The sequence below is a fragment of the Thyridium curvatum genome (assembly GCF_004353045.1).
Source record: "Thyridium curvatum strain D216 chromosome Unknown NODE_76_length_201104_cov_79.467521, whole genome shotgun sequence".
Lineage (NCBI taxonomy): Eukaryota > Fungi > Ascomycota > Sordariomycetes > Thyridiales > Thyridiaceae > Thyridium > Thyridium curvatum.
The window spans coordinates 12,502-24,341 of NW_022156831.1; the positions used below are offsets into that span (position 1 = coordinate 12,502).

An 11,840-nucleotide genomic window follows, 5' to 3' on the forward strand; every position below is an offset into this window, starting at 1 on the left:
GAGGAGCAGGGCGGTGATTCGCGCGAAGAGTCGGTTTAGCGGCGGCGGTTGGAGGTAGAAAGGCTTTCGTATAGCCCTGCGTTGCTCAGAGCCGGAAAGGCGTCAAGGCACAATCACTTTGACCATCCCTTTCCTCGAGTTATGTTTTTGGGAAAGCTTGTCAGCCGTTGGCTGTGGCAGTTGAAGCATTTTGGCATAGAGAGAAAGGTCTCGACGAACTACGTCGTATGAATAGCAATACACCAACAATAGACCACTGGCATATATGTCTGTTCCTTTGCATATTTCTCAAAACCTGGGAAACACCTGTCACTCTCTTAGGGAATCTCATCCCTGTAAAGTCACCCCTATCTACCACCTCACTTGATGACTGACAGTAGAGGTGTTGTTCCGGGTTTGGAGGGGAAGAGACTGTGAGGTTACCAGTTGCCCTTTATGTCATCTTAGCTGGAGCAATGCTGCATCTTCCCCAGGCAGATGGAACTGTCCTCGACCAGAACCCGGGTTTCTCCGGAGGCGTGGGGGTCCAAGAGGCTGACGGGCCAAAAGTCCATGTTTCAAGGTAATATTGCTGCCGCGAACCGACGGGTGATTTGATGCCACACTTTGAGCGAGACTAAGATGGCGTGCTCCAAGGGAGGCTAGTCATACTTATTGCCATGAAAATCCCCTGCTGATGCTAGTCTTTTTTTCCTCGCTCCATTTCTTTGGCCCTAAGATCTAGGAGCATGTTGATATTGTGGAGAAATATCCGGAGCAAGCTCCCTAATAAGACTGCCTTCGCCCCGTCGAACTCGGTCAGCAATATGGGGAAGACGCTGGGTTTGACAAGAGATCGCTGTCATGATAGAGCCTGTACTTGATGGATAAGGCGTATTTCCTGTGAAATCTCGGATGCGGCGGCAATACAACATGTGGTCAGTGCTACCGTGTTCGAGCCCTACATCATGTTGGATATCGAGAGTCAAATCATTGCCCACTGGCATCACAAATCTCAAACCGCCGTCCAAAGCCTACGACTCACTACCGCTCGGGTGTGGGATACCTATCTACATATACAAGTAGCTCCTTGAATCGTCATTTGGACAAAGCTAGAACAACTTGCAAGAGTGATGATCTTCGTGGAAAGCTGTGCCTCCATGTATTGATGGGCATCGAGTAAGCCCTAACCCGCCTAATAAACACTTTTCCCGGAGGCGAATTTTCAGACAGGATAGCGGCAACAATGTGGCTAGGGCCAGTCCCAGTCCCAGACCGCCCAGTTAGGTATTGTCTCGAGTAATGCAACAGGCCCACGGAGTGGGCACTAGCGGACAATACAAGCACTGCCGGCCAAGCCGGCACGAGGCAACTTGGCGCATTGCCGCAGCGCTAAGCAGTAGCCGCATCAACGCCGGTGGGCCGGGATCCAGCCTGGGCTGCAGACGAGAACGGGGCCCTCCGAGAAAATGCCGTCGTGAGATCACCGTTCGGGAGTCTACACAGCATTTGCAAAACCCCGTGCGGGAAAAGTCAGTGATCCCCCTGCGTCAGTGGCACGAACAGATCATCGCTCTCCTGACTGGTGTAAGCAGTCTCCCTCAAGCGGAGCAGACGACTCGTTGATTCTGACACAGTCGATGGGAGCCACGGGGCGCGGTGGCTCCAGGTTCTCTCCGCTCGTCTTGTTAAGCCATGTGTGTGGGCAGGGTGGGAGCCCCAGAAGGGCCCCGGATGGATCATGGGATAGGATTGAAAAGAGACCAGTTCCCCGGGCCCCAGACATATTTTTCTTTTTGAAGCACACACTTCACCTTTCCCTTCCCTTCATTCCTCAGTATCTCTCCCCGGGCGAACAAGCACCTACACCGAGAGAATGGGGTTCAAGACAGCCTTTGGCCTGAGTGGCGAAGCCCTTGCCAAGCTCCAGATCGCTTTGATTGTAGCCCCGTCCTTTATTCTCTTTGGGTACAACCAGGCTGGCATCGGCGGTCTGTTGTCCGAGCAGGACTGGGTCAAGACGTTTCCAGAGATCGACACCATTCACTCGACCGGCTCGGAAAAGAGCCGCAAGTCTACGCTCCAGGGATTCGTCGTTGCCACGTTTGTCATCGGAGCCCTCATCGGCTCTCTGTCCTGCTCTTACACCGGAGACATGTTTGGCCGCCGAAACGTCATCTTTGCCGCCGCCATCTTCACCCTGATCGGCGAGGTCCTCGAGGCTTCCTCGTTCAGCCTGGCTCAGTTTATCGTCGGGAGAGTTCTGATCGGTGCCGGTGTTGGACAGCTGAGCTCCATCGTCCCAGTATGGCAGAGTGAGACCTCGGGAGCAAAGAACCGAGGGCAACATGTCGTTGTGACCGGCCTGTTCATCTGCTTGGGATACACCCTCGAGTCCTGGATCAACCTGGGCTTCTTCGAGTTCAAGAGCGGTCCTGTCACATGGCGCCCGCCAATTGCCATTGCCATCGCTTTCTCGTTGGTTCTGATGGCCTCCGTGTACATCTTCCCCGAGTCTCCTCGATGGCTGGTCATGAAGAACCGCATGGAGGAGGGCCGTGCTTCTCTGGCCGTGCTCAGGGGCCATTCCGAGGACAGCCTGGAGGTACAGGCCGAGCTCAGTGGTATTGAGCTTTCTCTGGAGGAGACCTCGGGCCACGCAGCCAAGCTCGGCGACATGCTCAAGATGGGCGAGGACAAGCTCCTCTACCGCTTCTTGCTGTGCATCCTGCTGCAGTTCTACCAACAGATGTCGGGGAGCAACCTGGTCAGCGTGTACGCCACCACCCTTTTCCAGACCAACCTGGGCCTCAGCAGCGAGCTATCCCGGATCCTTACCGGCGGGGCCCTGACGTGGAAGTTCCTGTCGTCCTTTATCGCCTTCGTCACCATCGATCGGTTCGGTCGGCGTGCGGTCTTTATCCTCTCCGGCACCGGCATGTCCTGCTGCATGATTGCCCTGGCCATCACCACCTCCTTCGACAAGGAGAACCGCGCGGCGCAGATCGCGGCCGGCTGCTTCATCTACCTCTACAACACCTTTGTCCCGATCGGCTTCCTCGGCGCCAACTTCCTGTACTGCACAGAGGTCGCTCCCATCCGCCTCCGCATGGCCATGTCGTCCATCTCGACCGCGAACCACTGGCTATGGTATGTGCTTTTTTCACTGCTTTTCTTTTGTTGTCTCTCCTGTAATTTTGACTCCCTCCCGTGCCTAGCTTGATTTCGATTTGCTAACCGTTCGGTGCAGGAACTTTGTGGTCGTCATGGTCACCCCGGTCGCCATCAACACCATCGGCTGGCAGTTCTACATCGTCTTCGCCGCCATCGGCGCCTGCATCCCCCTGTCCGTCTACTTCTTCTTCCCCGAGACCATGGGCCGCAACCTCGAGGAGATCGACCTCGTCTTCCGGGAGTCGCCGTCCATCTGGGCGACGGTGCGGTTCGCCAAGACGCGGCCCGCCCTCACGGCCGAGGAGTACACCGAGAAGCACGCCAAGAACGCGGACGTCGACCACACCGAGTGAGCTGCAGTTGGGAAAAAGCTGGATCTCCCAATATACGCGGTAGTGCAGGGTCTGCACAGTTCCACACTGTCTTGAGTAGCTAGCTCATGGATGCAATAACACTTGCGCACTGCGAGCTGGACTGGCGGTCAATACTCATGGTCACTAAATGAACTGAGTATGCTGTTCATTCCATGATGTGAAGTCATTCGATTGAGACATCGATCTCGGTTGGAGAGACGCCCACGCGATCCTTTAAGGCAATTCCTAAAAAAAATGGTTGCCTGGTGTCAGTATCCTGACAAGAACTGAAATGTTTCAGCACATAGACAATAGATGCATTTGGGCTCAATTAGTCGGGTTTCAAGAGAGCGAGCCCGTCGTCCCAACTTAAGGCGCATGATGAATATTATGCTTTACTTTATTTACCGCATAGCAAGGATTTGTCGTGACAGATATGCCTCGGGCAATAGTCCAACAGTTCTGGTACACATAGTTCTCTTCATGATAGATCCAGAAACGTTATGCCCTGGCAAGTGCACTCTACTTCGATATGGTTCAACAAGATGCACTCTGAGAGGGAAAATATGATCATAGTGTTGTCTATTCGCTACATTAACGAGATGTAATTATCAACCTTAACGCCTAGGCCCCGGTATCTCGGCACAGAACCATCGTCATTATTCAGAAGCATCACAGATGCCAGCGGTAGTGCAGACTCGCCGGCCCATCGGCCAATAGTTCCGTCGGGATATCCTTGGCCGAGATAGTCCTCCCCTCCTCGCGGTCGCGCCTCTTGTTGTCGTACATCATCCAGGCTCCCAGCAGAAGCGTGCACACGCAGCCGACAGCGCCAAAGATGGCCGTCGTCAGGAGCGCCGGCATGTACTTGGGCGCGTCCTTGCTCTGGAAGATATTCGATCTGCAAACGTACGTCACACACAAGATTAGCACACAGGGGTCGAATAGAAGAAAAATAATGCCAAAGAGCTCTTGCGGAGAAGGAAGGAAGTCCGTTCCGGGCAGCAACTTACGAGACAAGGCCCATGAGGTTCGCCACGGGCACGCCGATCGTCGTCAGCGCCATGCGCCGGTTCTCGTTGGCGATGTTGTTGTTGTACCACACGTCGAGCAGCACCGAGGGCGCCGAGGTGCCCCAGGTCATCATGAAGCAGGCGAAGTAGGCGACCTGCAGCTGCGCCTCGACGTTGACGCAGGCGTAGATGATGAAGCCCGTCAGCGTGAAGGCGAAGCCCAGGGCGACGAAGGGGAAGCGCAGGCGCGAGTAGTCGGACGCGAAGGACAGCACGAGCAGCATGACGGCGCCCGTGATGTTTGGCGCGACGGTGTACAGGTTCGTCTTGACCGTGTCGTAGCGCAGGCGCTGGACGATGACGGGCAGGTACAGCGTGACGGACTGCAGGGGCACGCCGAGGCAGACCTCGATGAGCAGGATGGCCCAGCTGGTCGGGTGCTTGAAGATCTGGAGGGCGTCGCGCAGGTCGAACTTCTGGTCGACGACCGAGGACGAGTCGACCTGCAGGCGGTAGTGGGCGAGCGTCTTCTCGTCGGCGCTGAGGAACTTGGCCGTCGGGCCGCTGTAGGGCAGCCACCAGAAGGCGAAAACGGAGACGAGGATGGTGCCGGCGCCCTCGACGACGAAGAGGTACTTCCAGGGGGCCAGGGCGCCGCCCTTGATCTGGAAGGTGCCGTAGGACAGCAGGCCCGAGAAGGCGCCGGCGATGCTCGAGGCGGCGTAGAAGATGGCCAGGCGGCGGGCGAGCTCGTGGCGGCGGTAGATGGTGGTCTGGTAGTAGATGACGAGCGGGAAGAAGGCGCTCTCGGCCATGCCGATGAACCAGCGCAGCGCGAAGAGGCCGCTGAAGTTGCGCGCGGCGACGACGAGCAGCGTCATGGCGCCAAAGACGAACATCATGATCGGCAGGACGCGGGCGGCGCCAAACTTCTTGCCCAGGCCGCCGAGCACGGGGGCGAAGAGGACGTAGGGGATGAAGAAGACGGAGAGGAGCAGGTTGTACTGGTTGCCGACGAGGCCCAGGTCCTTCTCGAGGCCGGCCGTCTTGGCGTTGCCGATGTTGCCCTTGTCGAGCGAGTTGAAGAGGTACATGACGGCGAGCACGGGCAGGACGCGCAGGTCGAACTTCCAGACGAGGCGGCGCTCGGCGGCCGGGTCGATGATGGTCGGAGCGAGGACCGAGACGGCCTCGAGGGGCACCGGCCCGTCCTCCGGAACGTTGACCTTGACATCGGCAGCGAGCTGCGCCAGAGAAGGGTTGGGATCGGTGTTGCCAACCATCTTGTCGATTACTTGAAGGATGGGTGTTGGCTGTCTGTGGGGTGACCGAGAAAGAAAGGTAGTTCAAGGCGGTTCTCGAGGCGGACGTACGAGGCTCTTTTAAGACGGCATGGCCGTGATCACCACAGAACAAGCGCAGCACCCATGGCGCGACATCATGGAGGGGTGGTTCCACTGATTAGAATGGGAGCAGATAATTAGATAAGTGCAAAAGTCGTGCGTACAAATGCCGTCGGCCATCTATGCGCATTGCGGACTGGCGCGATCTGGTGGCTTTTCTTCCCCATCCATCGAAAGTACCGCGTTTCGAGGGACGAACCAGCTAAGATGGGCGAGTCGAAAGGCTGGAAGCAGAGATAAGAGTTTAAGCAAGTCATCCCTTCACTGAATCACTGCTAGCCCTGCGCCGATTGGACAGTCCCGGCTTCGAGATAAGTCTCTCTGCTAGTGTCGAGACCATCTCCGCCCCGCCGCTCCCAAGTGCCGGACACATCTCAATTAAGTAATAGTTTTCTCCCCTTGTTACCCCATGTTAGCCATCCGCTCTATGACTCCGGACAATCTTCAGCTGCCGACGCCCTACATGAGTCCTCGGACGAGGACAAGCATCATCGCCGGGACGCCAGCCCGAGAGCCGGGTCCCACTGCAGCTTGGCGAATGCTACTATTTTTGTGACCGTGATTGAATTACCAACTGCATATGTATCTCTTCTGGGTGGAATTCAAATCCAGCTAGGTCAAGAGTGTGAGGCATGTCTTCAATAAACGATGTATTGTAATGATTCAGTACTTCCTTATGCCATGAAATGACAGCAGGCGCTCACCATATGTAAGCAAGACTCTCAAGTCATCATAGTCTCTTCTTTTTGTACGCTGATTAGGCAGTACCACTGCATTGGTATACATCAAACATCATAATTCAAAGCCTCGAACGACGTACCCTGTTTCCATCTTTTCGAGATGCTCACAGCTACAGAATGCGCGCTGTGAAGTGTATGCCCGATAAAGCGCGATATACTGACATAGGCTATTCGCACGTGCGGCACTCGGATCCTTGGAAGGCAACCAGTCAGATGCCTGATTGGACTGACATCAGGCCTTCAGGCCGTAGATGGCTTCGGTATGGATCACTTTCGATTGTGATTTGTGCAAAACTGTTGGGTCACCTTGCTGCCCAAGCCAAATAATCCCGCCACTAGGCAGACTTGAGCACAGACTCACCCGGAAAGCCCTCCTTAAGCCAAAGCCTTGTGACAGACTTCCGGTGCCGTGGTTCGTATAAAAGACGCACGAATGCCGGGGTGCATTCCTGTTCTTCTTCTCTTGTTTAAATTTCTTGTCTGTACTGAAAAGTTGCTATCTGATATGAGCTCCATCAACCACCTCCTAGACCAGATCCGCAATGACTGGCCAAGACAATGACTATGTTGAAGATTATGGCGAAGAAGAGGAATTTTGAAGGAGACGAGGACGATCAGATCCCAAATTACAAGTCCTTTCAAAGGAAGTTCAAATCGCTGGGTGACAAAGCCAAGGACAACTACGACCTGAATGAGGATGACCCCGAGAAATGGGATAGTCAGCAGCAGCCTGACCATGCCGAGGACACGCAAAAGGCGGCCCGAGAGTATGCCATCCTCCCCAACACTCATTCCCTTTTCTTTTCATTATCAACATGTCTAATCAGCCTCCGGCGATAGTGAGCGGGAAGGGCGGGAGAAAGCACGCGACTGGTACCGCGACGAGGCTGACGAGGGCCACGACGAGCGCATCGAGAAGGTTAGAGGCAACGAACAGGTCCTCACTAATCAGATTGCGCATATTGACCCCGACTACGAATACGTGACTTCGATGCGGGATATGGATCCAGACCTGAGAAGAGAGCTGGAGGAGGAGAATGAGAGACGTTGGGCTGCACATGAGCAAACCGGAGGGGAAGACGACGATCAGGAAGAGAACAGTGACATGGACATTGTGTCGGATGACGATGAATAGAGAGGCAGATATCGTTCATTGGAGCTTCACACTTCTGTCAGTTTGTGCTATTGTGAATCGTATTTGGTACCTTTATTCATGGACTTGTCAGTCTTAAAGCAGGATTTTAACCCTTTACTTTCACCAAATCATCTCCAGCTCAATATGCCCGCTGTTTCTTTTGGTGGCACAGAAGCTGCAAATGCCTCTCATGCCAAGTTCTTGACAATCACCAGGCCCAAATCCAATGCGGGACTGTACCTGACGACGGATGCCACCGTGACACACGCATTAATGGAGACATATCATTGGCATTTGGGTCAAGGCCAGCCGGCTATGTCACACCTTCCCGGCGTACAAGCCGCGATTCGAGATTAAATTGTGGCTCGCCGACCATGAACCAGTCCAGGTCGATGTCCCTTGTCACCGGCTAGTCTGTGTATACAAGATGCAGTCGTGAATCTGCACTTTGCAAAACACTCCCACAATCGACATTCCCATGATGAACGAATCACCAGAACGACCGTGATCACCATGAACTCATATGCCTATATAATTGAGGTCCTCGCCAAGCCCCTGATCTCCGGGATCCGTTGCACTGGCAGGCTACACAGCATCAGCACCCGTATAGAGCAGCCACTGCGGAGCGACGGAACATACAAGAGAACAATGACGAGCCGAAGACCCGCCCAACAAGCCACTGAGCCTCACTACCCAGTCCTGGGCTGGATTCTGCCCGACCAGGATGTTGACAATATTCCACTGCGCCTGCTGCGTCAGGTCGTCGGCCAGATGAAGATATACTTCCTACGGCAGTCACGCGGCAACAGTGGGAGCGTAACGTCCAGAAATGAGCTCATGAACCGCATTATTGTCGAGATAAGATTTCGAGAAAACCACGGCAGATACACCGGCGTCTCCCTGGAGATTGCTCCCCGGGAGGGCGAGTTCTATGGCCACACCAACCGCGAGCATGTGGGCCGGCTGCAGATGGGCATGCTCAGGATCGCGCCGGTCGTCGAGGGACAGATCTGGGACCCGGCCAACCGGATCTGCCGCGTCGGGGTACGTCCCGGCCAGCGCCCTACCCTGAGCCATCTCCTCGAGGACATGTTGTCCTGCGAGGATTTGCACCAATTCTCTTTTGCTTGCCATGCTGGAGGAGTCAAGCGGGGCCAGCGCGACTGGTGGTAAGTTGGCCCATCCGCATTGGGATATCATCTGTGAGATTTGCAAGGAAGCTGATGAACATTGGAACAAACAGGATGCAGTACTTCGCGCGGCTCGCGCGCTACAGCGTGGTCTCTCAACGCGTGCGTCTACACAAGTCGACGGATCCGCCATTTGACGGCTACCGAGACATCTTCAGCATCTTGTCGCAGCGTTGGGTTTCGGATCCACCTGGCCGTGGTATCACGGTCGAGATCGAGCACGGCTTCTTCGAGTCGGCGGCACGTTACCCAGTGCATGACATGATTGTCGTCGAGGAGGACTCATCGGGCTCATCCACCGAGAAGGAGCAGTAGTTGGGAATACGTGTCGAGCGTGCAGCCTTTTGGTAGTGCCCTGAAAGGGTATCGGTAGTACTTTTTGGGTCAGGCATAATTACATCTTAGATAGCTGCAAAAGCTTTGGTTCTTAATGAAGCCGTTCGGGTCGAGAGACTTGTTAATATCACAGGATTTGATGTATATCTGTGCAATAGGCGTGATAACCTTGACCTAGACACCACCGTGAAAGTTATGTCTGGTTCTGGCAAAGCCCTCCCAGAGCAACAGACAAATCAGGGAATGGTTAAGAAACTTGCATGGCGTCCGGGATGTAGTGCTTACTATGTGCGGGTCGCTATGAGGCGTATCGCGTTGTGATTCGCCGCTCGCACGATGTGTACGAAGGAGGAGTAGAAGGATCATCATCAGCAAGCATCAAATCTATAGGTATAAGTTGAGTAAATCATCCATGATCTTTTCCAAAACTTCCATCTGGACGGGATCGATCACTAACCCAACTGATTCATTCGGTCATTCTTCGACAATCACCATTCTGGCATAGACAAGCATCAACTCTGCAACCTCCCGCAAGAATATGGCTCCCAGCACTACCACCGCCAAAGAGGCAGACTACATCGTCGTCGGCGGCGGCACAGCCGGCCTCGTCGTCGCCAACCGCCTGTCCGAGGACCCCTCGGCCTCGGTGCTCGTTCTCGAGGCCGGCGCCGACCTCTCGGCCGACCCGCGCGTCAGCGGGCCCGCGCTCTTCATGACGCTCTTCAACACCGACGCCGACTGGGCCTTCCGCACCGTGCCCCAGGCGGGCCTGCGCGGCCGCCGCATCGATGAGCCGCAGGGCCGGGCGCTTGGTGGCTCGTCGGCCATCAACGGGCAGGCCTTTGTCGCGCCCGCGGCGGCGGGCATCGACGCCTGGGCCGCGTTGGGCAGCGAGGGCTGGGGGTGGGAGGCGCTGCGGCCGTACTTTCGGCGCTGCTGCACGCTGACGGAGCCCGACGAGGAGACCAGGCGGCACCTCGGGGTCGACTGGCTGAGCGAGGAGGACAAGGGCACGGATGGCCCGCTCAAGGTGTATTTTCCGGCTGTCAAGGAGAATCCCGTCGCCAAGTCTTGGATCGAGGCTTTCAAGGGGATGGGCAAGATTACTACTGGTGGTAAGTCAGGATCCGGAGTGCCTCTTTTTTGTGGAATGTCGACGTGTTGAATATGGAGGCTAGATCCGTTCTCGGGCAAGTCGGTGGGAGCGTACAGCAACCTTGCCACGGTGGATCCGGTCGAAAAGGTCCGCAGCTACTCGTACTCGGCATACGGTGCACCTGCTGCTCAGAGGAACAATGTCCAGCTGGTCACGCAGGCCACTGTCCAGAAGATCGTATTCTCCCGGCCCAACTCGAGCGGCGATGTTCGAGCCACGGGTGTGCAGGTGTCCGTCGCGGGTGGGGATGTCGAAACATTCTCCGCTAAGAAGGAAGTCATCCTCGCCGCAGGCGTGTTCAACACACCGAAGGTGCTCGAGCTCTCGGGGGTCGGTCAGAAGGACCTACTCGAGAAGCATGGCGTGCCTGTCGTTGTAGACAGCCCCGGCGTCGGTGAAAACCTCCAGAATCACCTCCATACGGCAGTAAGCTACGAGGTAGCCGACGGAGTTGCCACCGTCGATGCACTCATGCGGCAGGAGCCGGAAGCCCTCGCCGAGGCGCAGAGGCTCTACGTCGAGAAGCGCGAGGGTCCGCTCACCGTCGGCGGCATCCAGTCCCACGCGTACATGCCGCTCCCGGACAGCGCAAGGGTCCCTATCAGCGAGATTCTAGACAAGAACCCCCCGTCAACCAAGGACGCTACCTTTGTCGCCGCCGTACGCTCTATCGTTGAGCGGGAGGACGAGAGCAGCTGCGCGTGGTTCATCTTCCCGGCGCAGGGCAACCTGCACGAGGAGACCAGGAACACGGTGATGCCGCAGAACTTTCTCACCTTCGCCCTCGCGCAGTGCTACCCCTTCTCGCGCGGCAGCAGCCACATCTCGTCGGCAGACGCAGGCGCCGCGCCGGCCATCGACCCGCGGTACTTCAGCCACCCGGCGGACCTGGAGCTCATGGCCCGGCACCTGCAGGAGCTCGACAAGCTGCGGCAGCGGGCCGAGCTGGCGGCGTACCTCAAACCCGACGGGGCGCGCAACCACCCGGACTCGTTCCTCCTGGCGGACCCGGAGGTAGCCAGGAGGTACACGCTGGACACGGCGCGGTCGACGTACCACTGCTGCGGGACGGCGGCGATGCTGCCGCGCGACAAGGGCGGGGTGGTCGACTCGAGGCTGGTCGTCTACGGGACGGAGAACCTGCGCGTGGTGGACGCGAGCGTGTTCCCGCTGATTCCGCGGGGCAACATCCAGAGCACGGTGTACGCGGTGGCTGAGAGGGCGGCCGATATCATCAAGAAAGGGGTTTGAGGAGTGGGCTGGGCCTCAAGGAAGTACTGCAGCATTTCATCCAGAGTTACCCTTTATGGAGGACAAGTGTGCCATGTGCTCAATGCAGTGCGTGTCGTCGTGTGTGCGGT

At 56.4% G+C, this 11,840-nt stretch overlaps 5 protein-coding genes across 5 annotated transcripts; 4 read left to right on the plus strand and 1 right to left on the minus strand.

Moving 5' to 3' along the window:
- Window positions 1–1,855: 1,855 nt before the first annotated feature.
- On the plus strand, window positions 1,856–3,506 carry E0L32_009903 (uncharacterized protein; the record flags this gene model as incomplete). Its single annotated transcript, XM_031144916.1, has 2 exons — window positions 1,856–3,129; window positions 3,230–3,506. The coding sequence occupies 2 exons, from the start codon at window positions 1,856–1,858 to the stop codon at window positions 3,504–3,506; spliced, it is 1,551 nt and encodes a 516-aa protein (XP_030990275.1).
- Window positions 3,507–4,178: 672 nt separating this feature from the next.
- Window positions 4,179–5,802, minus strand: E0L32_009904 (uncharacterized protein; the record flags this gene model as incomplete). The annotated part of the gene is made up of 2 exons (XM_031144917.1): window positions 4,179–4,407; window positions 4,520–5,802. The coding sequence occupies 2 exons, from the start codon at window positions 5,800–5,802 to the stop codon at window positions 4,179–4,181; spliced, it is 1,512 nt and encodes a 503-aa protein (XP_030990276.1).
- Window positions 5,803–7,226: 1,424 nt separating this feature from the next.
- Window positions 7,227–7,797, plus strand: E0L32_009905 (uncharacterized protein; the record flags this gene model as incomplete). The annotated part of the gene is made up of 2 exons (XM_031144919.1): window positions 7,227–7,429; window positions 7,503–7,797. The coding sequence occupies 2 exons, from the start codon at window positions 7,227–7,229 to the stop codon at window positions 7,795–7,797; spliced, it is 498 nt and encodes a 165-aa protein (XP_030990277.1).
- Window positions 7,798–8,310: 513 nt separating this feature from the next.
- E0L32_009906 (uncharacterized protein) lies at window positions 8,311–9,302 on the plus strand (the record flags this gene model as incomplete). Its single annotated transcript, XM_031144920.1, has 2 exons — window positions 8,311–8,966; window positions 9,041–9,302. The coding sequence occupies 2 exons, from the start codon at window positions 8,311–8,313 to the stop codon at window positions 9,300–9,302; spliced, it is 918 nt and encodes a 305-aa protein (XP_030990278.1).
- Window positions 9,303–9,861: 559 nt separating this feature from the next.
- Window positions 9,862–11,730, plus strand: E0L32_009907 (uncharacterized protein; the record flags this gene model as incomplete). Its single annotated transcript, XM_031144921.1, has 2 exons — window positions 9,862–10,438; window positions 10,502–11,730. 2 exons carry the CDS (start codon window positions 9,862–9,864, stop codon window positions 11,728–11,730), a joined length of 1,806 nt encoding a protein of 601 aa, XP_030990279.1.
- Window positions 11,731–11,840: the final 110 nt, after the last annotated feature.